Raw genomic sequence first — 9,139 nt, 5'->3', positions numbered from 1 at the left:
ATATCAGAGACAATATTTTTCTTGCCCGAAAGTTATTTGCTGGCTTCCATCTCAAGCCTTATATTCCTAAATGTGCTGTTAAAGTGGACTTTTAGAAAGGTTATGATACGGTAGACTGGGACTTTCTTGAACTGGTTCTTCGTGCTTTTGGCTTCCTAGACCACCTCATACGGCTCATCATGGTATGTGTGCACACTCCCAAATTTTCTATCTCATTGAATGGGGAAGTACATGGGTTCTTCCCTAGTGGCCGAGGCATTCGACAGGATCTCATGTCTCCTTACCTCTTTACTTGGTTATGGAGGTCTTTTTTGGGATCCTTAGTGCTCGTGCTATGCAACTCGAGTTCAACTTCTTTTGGTGTTGCAACGCTATTAGGTTATCTCATCTATTCTTTGCGGATGATGTATTTCTATTTTGCCGAGAGGATATGACTTCGATCTCTCTCTTAAAGACGGGCTGGATACATTTGTGACATGGAGCGGATTGAAGCCAAACAATAACAAAAGCGAGATCTTTATTGCTAGAGGTTCGGATGAGTTGCGGAGTCAGATTATTCTTGGCTTTGGCTTCATTGAAGGGAAGTTGCCGGTGCACTACTTGGGTGTTCCTATCATATCCTTTAGGCTTGGCAAGGCGGACTGTGTGTCCCTAGTTGATCGGATAACGGCTAGAGTCCAATCCTGGACGCAACAATTTCCTCTCATTTGTTGGCCGGCTCCAGCTGATAAGGTCAGTCTGCGATCCAAGCTTATTGGGTGAATGTTTTGACTATTCTCTTTGCAGTATTGGACCACATTGAGCAGATCCTCCGACATTTTCTTTGTAAGGGTTTGGGTCTTGGGAAGGGTGGAGCAAAAGTTTCATGGGAAGATGTTTGCCTTCCAAAAGAAGAAGATGGGCTTGGAATTCGTAGATTGAGAGATTGTAACAAAGCAATGATGCTCAAGCACATTTGGATCATCTTTACGGACCGAGAATCTTTATGGTGAAAATGGATTCATTCCAACTTCCTAAAAAGAAAGAGCTTCTGGATGGTTAAGGAGCCTACTTTCTGCTCTTGGGCTTAGAAGAAAATCATCCACCTCATAACTGAATTCCGATTATCTTTCCGCTAGAGGGTAGGGGATGATCAGTCTCCTTCTGGTTTGATCACTGGCACTCGAGAGGTTCGTTAAATCTTATTTTCTCGAATCCGATGATTTATAATTCTGGTCTTTCCAGACAGGCTACGGTGGCTGATCTTTTTTCACTGGCTGGGCAGTCCTTGAGGATAGTGTTAGAGTTTTAGAATCAGCCTATTCCTATCGCACCAGATCGTTTTATTTGGATTGATAGCTCTTTCGGCCTTTTCTCAACCGCCTCGGCATGGCATGTTGTCAGAAGGAAAAAGGCTAGGGTTGATTGGGGTTCTATCGTTTGGAACAGTATTATCACTCCGAGATATCAATTTAATCTCTGGCTTATTATCAAGAATTGTCTTCCCACACAAGCCTTGCTCTTGTCATAGAATTGTCTTCCCACACAAGCCTTGCTCTTGTCATATGGTAGGATTGGGAATGCAGTTTGTGCCTTTTGCAAGCTGATGCCTAATTCAATTGATCATCTCTTCTTTGGGTGTTGCATTACAACTAGTTTTGCTTATTTCTGGGCGGCTAGATGTAATCTCCCTTGGCACAATGAGACCTGGTTTGAGAACCTCACGTGGGCAATGAAATTTCTTGTCGGTAAGGATTTCTATTGTTTGATTGCCTGTTTTTCATTTGGTGGTCTCTGCCACATCATTTGGAAATTCAGGAATGACATCTTATTCAGACACCATATCTTGGTGGTTCCGGCCGTTAAAAATCATCTCAATAAATCATCAAGTACAAGGTTTTAATGTTAAAAAATGTTGATGATAACCCGAGAAACAGAAGATTACAACGCAATTGGGGGATTGATCCCGGCATCTTCTCTTCTACTATTGTGGATCCTTAATTGTCTTTCGATTCCTTAGTCGTGTGCTTCTTCACAGGGTGCTGAACCTGTTCTCTTCACTGCCATCTTCCAATGTTTGGATTGGTTGTGGTTTGACGTCAGCGGACGCTTCTCCTTCGGGTTTTTGTTCTTTTTGTTGCTGTTCTTGGTAGTGCGGGTTTTGCCTACCTTTGTTTGTTTTTGGTAGTACTGGTTTTGCCCGCCTTTCCTTGTTCGCCGCTTTTTTGTTTAGCGGCCTTTTGCGGCCTTTTGCATTCAGTTTGACTTATTGTGTTCTTGAGTGCAATTTTTGTGGTGCCGAATCTTGCGTATATATTGTTGCTTCAAGCTCAAATATATTATTACCTCTCACCAAAAAAAAAAAAAACTTTCAAAAGACTGAACTCGAAACGGAAAGGGAGAATCTGAAAACTTTCCTGCAGACCTGAGAGTGCCATGAGGAACCCCCGGAGATTTCTTCATCGGGATCATGTGGGACCCGCCAAGATGAGAATCTACTGAGTCTTGACATGACATGAGCAGAACAAGAAAGCTCGTGCTCCTCTCCTCGTCCACCCTTCGTGGTTCGCAGCGCCTTCTATTCCTCCCCATGCACGTACCCGACCATGGCCGCGTCGATCCCAACCCCGTCCCCTTGTCTCCACACCTCGTCGGCCTCGTCGCGCCGCCCTCTCTCGGGGCAACCCCGGGCGCAGCCTCCTCCGAAGATCCCCGGGCTCGTCATCAGCCCACGACGGCCTCCTTCTTTCCAAGAAACCTACGCGCGAGGCTGCCTCAATGCAGCAGCCTCCGAGTCCCTGAGCAGCCTCATGACCCACAACCCGAGCGCACGCGGAGTTACCCCGGCCGAGGCCTTCTCGCGGATTCTCGAGCTCTGTGCCGCGAAGGAGGCTCTCGCGGAGGGCCGACAGGTCCATGCCCATCTGGCGAAGTCCGGCTATTTCGGCCACCCGGTGTTCTTGAGCACCAAGCTCGTGTTCATGTACGGGAGGTGCGGCTCGCGCCGGAGTGCGGAGAAGTTGTTTGACGGAATGCGTGAGCGAACGGTTTACACCTGGAATGCCATGATTGGAGCGTATCTGGCTGATGAGGACCCTGCGGCTTCTCTCGAACTGTACAGAGATATGCGGGTTTCGGGTCCGCCTCTCGATTCCCGTACTTTTCCTTCGGTACTGAAAGCTTGCGCTTTGCTTGGAGATCGCCGCTCTGGAGCCGAGATTCATGGCTTTGCTGTTAAATGTGGGCTTGCTTCTGTTTTATTTGTTGTGAATTCGCTGGTCGCGATGTATGCGAAGTGCGATGATCTTGATGGGGCGAGGCAAGTGTTCGACAGCATCGATGTTAAAGAGGATCTTGCTCTGTGGAATTCTATGATTAGCGCATATTCAGCCAGTGGTAGGTCCCTGGAGGCGTTGTTTCTTTTAAGAGGGCTAAAAGGTCGTGGTCTTGTGATGAATACATACACCATGGTTGCAGCTTTGCAGGCCTGCCAATATGTGGACTACCAAAAGCTTGGCATGGAGATCCATGCTGCTGTCTTAAAATCTGGTTATGAGATCGATGTACACGTAGGCAATGCCTTGATTGCTATGTATGCAAGATGTGGTGAAATGAATGGAGCTGCTCGTGTGTTCTTTAATTTAGTGGACAGAGATTCTGTATCTTGGAATTCAATGCTTTCTGGTTTTGTGCAGAATGGTCTGCACAGCGAGGCATTGCAGTTATTCCGTGATATGCAGGATTTTAATCAAGAACTGGACACTGTTTCTATCATGGGGATTCTTGCGGCATCTGGTCGACTGGCGAATTTGTTACATGGAACGGCAGGACATGGTTATGTCATACGGAGGGGTCTAGATACTGATCTGCAGGTTGGGAATACACTTATGGACATGTATGCGAAGTGCCGTAGGCCACGGCTCATGGGCAAGGTTTTTTATAGTATGCCTGTGAAGGACATAATCTCTTGGACAACAATTATTGCAGGCTACTCCCAAAACGATTGTCATATGGATGCTCTGAAGTGTTTCAGAGAAGTCCAGATGGAAGGGATGGATGTCGACAAAATGATGATAGGAAGCGTTCTTCTGGCTTGTGTGGGGTCGAAATCTCTTCGCCACGTGAAAGAAATTCATAGTTTCATGCTAAGAAAAGGTCTATCTGACCTTGCTCTGCAGAATAGAATTGTTGATGCATATGGAGCATGTGGCCACACAGATTATGCATCTCGAGCTTTTGAGCTTATTGAAAACAAGGATATTATATCTTGGACAAGCCTAATCTCTTGCTATGTGCATAATGGGCTAGCTCAGGAAGCTTTTCAAGTCTTTCTTGAAATGAAAGAAGCTGGAATTGAAGCTGATTATGTTACGCTTGTAAGTGTACTCTCAGCAGCTGCTGATTTATCTCTCTTGCAGAAAGGAAAGGAAATTCATGGATCAATTATTAGGAGAGGCTTCATCTTGGAAGGGTCTGTTTCAACCTCTCTAGTAGATATGTATGCTTGCTGTGGGGACCTAGAAAATGCATGCAAGGTGTTTTCATCTATTGACAGAAAAGAATTAAGCCTGTGGACCACAATGATATATGCAAATGGAATGCATGGCCGTGGAATGGTGGCCATTGATTTATTCAAAAGGATGATTGACACTAACCTTGTTCCTGATCATATCACGTTTTTGGCCATTCTTTATTCATGTAGTCATTCTGGGTTGATTGATGAAGGCAAAACATTCTTTACATCTATGCAACATGATTATCAGTTGGAGCCATGGTCCGAGCACTATGCCTGTTTGGTTGACCTTCTTGGCCGTGCAAACCGCTTAGATGAAGCTTATGAATTTATCAAAAGCATGCCAATTGAACCGACAGCTGAGGTTTGGTGTTCTCTACTTGGGGCTTGTCGAGTTCACTCAGATAAAAGGCTGGGAGAAATTGCTGTGCATAAACTTCTAGAATTAAATCCAGACAGAACTGGAAATTTTGTCCTGATGTCCAATATCCTTGCTGCAAATGGTAGATGGAAAGATGTTAAAGAAATGAGAATGAGAATGAAGGGAATTGGATTGAAGAAAATGCCAGGCTGCAGCTGGATTGAGCTTCGGAACAAGATACATTCATTTGTAGCAGGGGATAAGTCTCACCCACAGTCGGATGAGATTTATCGGAAGCTAGCTGAAGTTACTGATAAATTAGCTCAAGAAGGTGGTTATGTGGCTCAAACCAGGTTTGTCTTGCATGATGTGGGAGAGGAAGAGAAACTTCAGATGCTTTATGGGCATAGTGAAAGGCTTGCCATTGCTTACAGTCTGCTAGAGAGTTCTGGAGAAACCCCTATCAGAGTCACTAAAAATCTTCGGGTTTGTGGTGATTGTCATACTTTCTGCAAGCTTGTTTCAAAATGCTTTGGACAAGAACTCATTGTGAGGGATGCTAGTAGATTTCACCATTTTAATCATGGGGTCTGCTCCTGTGGAGACTTTTGGTAATTTTGTACAGAAATAAATCTTGATTGCTTCTGATGATACCGATTCACAGAATACATCTCTAGCCCTGTTTCATGAGCAGGAGAAATTCTCTGATGGAAGCTCACCTCAGGAGAATTTGAGCTCCAAGTGCTGAAGAAATCTCTTAATGCCTCGCAACCGTGCATTGGGGAAGTCAATGTTGAGGTCACTATCTCTACATTTCAGCAGGATTTGAGAGGATCGGGGCATGAGGATGAAGGAGCTGTTCAAGGTTTAATTACTGAGTTCTTTTTCAGGAGAATGAAGCTTGGATGTAAATATTGCTGACCTGAGCTCCCAAAGAAACGGCATCATAAGGATTTGAAATCCAGAATGTACTGATATTGGGTAAGCCGGCGAAATGGCTATATTACTTTGTTATGGCAGAATAAGAACTTAAGATGGCCTAGATATTCAGGAGGCAGAATGAGGTTCATTGGTAAAACGTTGTCAAATAATACCTGTGCCTACGGAAGCAAACCAAAGCATGCCATCTTTGCAATGGATCACGGCTATTCAAGGTGGATGGACTTCCTAATAATCTGTATATAGTAGTTTCAGGGCTGAAGCAGTTTTTACATTAAGATGTCATTTGCATCTAAGTTGGATCGTTCAGTTGCAACTTGCCGGCAAAATAATAGATAAAAATAAAAAGAATTTGTTCGGGCCAGCAGTAAGGTCCTCTGTTCCAGATTTAAATCTGGAATTATACATTAGTTTAGACCTTAGCCTAGTCCGTGCTCTCTTGCAGCTGCCTCCTGAGTTCTTAAAAGGGAATAGTGTTTGAAGCAAGCATGGGATGGGATCTTGAGATAGGCTCCGATCATGAGAAATTCTGTCACCTTTGAACCCAGCATTCCCACCAATGGATTCCCGAATTGATAAACCAAAGGGATAATATAAAGAACAAATTCATTAAATGATAGGGACATCTGAGGCTTGTATATGGAATGGATTTAGAAGGCAAGGTAGGAAAGTGGGTATTTAATAAGTGGGGCATATTCATATACTCAACAAGTTGAATATGCCCACAAATAAAAGAAATATTATTTTATAAACAAAATTTACATATTAGTATGTCCAGTATTATGCTTGGCAAATGATCGAGTGGTTTTAGACTTGCTTTGCAAGCGAAAGGCATGTTCCATTACCTAAACTAGATCTTAGGAAACCTAGGTGAGTGTGCATAGGATGGGCCTTAATTTAGGTGTATCGCCAAATCGCGGTGATGAATTCATTCAGTAAGTATGTTTCATTAGCGCTTTAAATTGAATATTCCAACAGCTGAGTAACGTTCCAATCTCCTCCAAACACTTTTTGGCCTGTTATGGCTAGCAAAAGAAAAACAGAGAGAGAGAGAGAGAGAGAGAGTGATCCAAAACAGTAGTTTCCATAAGAAAGGATTGCTACATACTTATGAAAGTGGATGGCGCATACACAGCAACCTCGTCTATTCAAATCGTACCGAGCATATACAGTATCTTCCTTTCGTCTTTCAGATTGTCTTTGCATCAACTCCGTTTTCACCGTAACATAAAAGACAGAACCAAGCACAAAAATCAGAAAGTAAAAACACATATAAGCAATTGAAGAATAGATACCTATTTCACGAAAAGAACCCGAGGAGGATGTACATAAGATACTCGGCAAATGAATGGAAACCATGGATATATTCATCCACCTTAATCGCGCAGTCTGTCTTTAGTTCCTAATATTTGGTTTTCTGAGCGCGAAACCATCCACAGTTGAAGCAACCAGCATGATCCAATCTCAAGTTGTATATCCTTCGCAACTGAGGGTGGATCATGCTGGCAGCTTTAACCACGAAAGGTTCACGGCGAGCCGAATGGCGATATTGTGGCCAAAACTCTTGGAGAGGAGATGAACAAGAAGAGGGATAGATGGACGCATATATAAAGAGGACAGTACTGCAACTGTGTATGCATGAGCAGAGGAAGAACACCAGATGACATAAATATATATTTTCTTTGGCAAGGATAAGGTTTTGGCGTGATTTAGGTACATGTGCGAACTGAAAAGGGCTGTTTGATTACTTTAGGATCTGAAAAGAATTGGTTAACTATGGAGTGATTATGAAAAGAAGAACGCAGATGTCGTTTTAGTGGTCCATTGTGATAGAGTTACAGGTCTGAGCATTTCGTTCTTTTCCTTTTTTAAAGTTTTCTCCTTCCCATCCAACCAACGCCATGCAGACAGGATCGCGGTTGGCGGGTTCTTCCGACAAATGAAAGCGCTCCACTTTTGACTTGCTCAATCTCTCCTCTCACCTGGGTGTGTTTTCTGTTAAAAAGTTTTAGGCATCGATAATGTCCATGTTTGTCACCCATCAATTAGAGATTGGTTTCTTACGATTAGGGGAGCAGGAAAATACAGTTCATTGGTGAAATGTGGAGTTTTAGGATTCATTTTTTACCTTGCTCAGATGCCGAACAATCTTCCAATTTTACTGTTTTTGTTGGTTTTGATTTGAAAACTCGACGAAAAAGAATTGCCACATGTTACAAGATTAGGGTTCTCTGAATTTAACTAATAAGACAAACATGTTGGCTCGTTTGTTTTTAACTTGTTTTATTTACATGGAATATATATGTAACTTGAGTAATCAGTACAAATGCACTTAAAGTGCTCGGTCCAATTACTATTATTGCCTCCATACAAGAAAGACTATGAGAACCTAACTTGAACACAATGCAAATTTACTAAGAGAAATCCGAACCTGGACACCAATTAAACCTTACATGATCAACTCAAAATCAACACAACTTATTACCCATTTTTATCACAAACACTTTATGATCAAGTAAAAACGTTTCGGTAATGATAAGAAATGGCATGAATAATTGACTAGAATATAACGGAAAATGGTATAATTCATTACCTCTACACTTGAGAAATTCTCGTTTCAATCATAATGAACAGGCATCTTGAGAATACTCGGTGAACCTAAACCCTTGTCTCCTTAATGTTAGGTTGGTTAGATTTGTGCGTGATTCTTTATCTTGTGCCTTTCCTTTTTCTTTTTGATTCGAGGGAATACCATTTGTCAGAAGCCTGCGAATTTGAATCTTGTTGGTGTCAGCAGCTGGTCAAAAGTATGTGAAACAACGCAATAGACAATTAGCCAGCCATCAGATTCATTCTGGTAAAGCGGAGAGCTGTTACATAAATATTACTAAATAAAAGGATGATATTCTAAGAAAAGTAGTTGGGATTTGGACAGGAACATGGCCTTTTGGATCGGAGCTGTGTTTTCATCTGGTTTGTTGGTTTAGGGGAATGGAACCCAATGCAATGCATGCGCAATCATCCCCCTCTCTACAGAAAAGCATCCTCATATTCCCAAAAAATGACAAGATTTTCACCAATTTGGCTTCAACTAGGTAGTTCCAAACGCTGTCAGACAATGTGCAACTTGAAGGAGATGACCACGTTACAGCTCTCTCTTTTGGATACTCATGAAAGTTTCTAGCGACAGAATCTTTACGTGCGCTGACGCTGACGCTGACGTTTGGCTCGGGGGGAATGAAATCGTGCCGGAATGGAACGGTTGTTCCGTGGGAATGCAATAGAGCAGAAACAATTATTCCAAGACCATGTCCTATTTTTGATTTATTGGAATTGTATGGAGAATG

The 9,139-nt window shown here is 42.8% G+C and overlaps 1 protein-coding gene across 1 annotated transcript; it reads left to right on the top strand.

Moving 5' to 3' along the window:
• Positions 1 to 2,338: 2,338 nt before the first annotated feature.
• LOC104426630 (pentatricopeptide repeat-containing protein At3g63370, chloroplastic) lies at positions 2,339 to 6,155 on the top strand. The gene has a single exon (XM_039304378.1). It carries the CDS (start codon positions 2,586 to 2,588, stop codon positions 5,466 to 5,468), a length of 2,883 nt encoding a protein of 960 aa, XP_039160312.1. The 5' UTR covers positions 2,339 to 2,585; the 3' UTR covers positions 5,469 to 6,155.
• Positions 6,156 to 9,139: the final 2,984 nt, after the last annotated feature.

This window comes from Eucalyptus grandis, chromosome 11, assembly GCF_016545825.1.
Source record: "Eucalyptus grandis isolate ANBG69807.140 chromosome 11, ASM1654582v1, whole genome shotgun sequence".
Classification (NCBI taxonomy): domain Eukaryota; kingdom Viridiplantae; phylum Streptophyta; class Magnoliopsida; order Myrtales; family Myrtaceae; genus Eucalyptus; species Eucalyptus grandis.
Note: the sequence above shows the minus strand (reverse complement) of the source record. Positions and strands in the feature narration are given on the sequence as shown.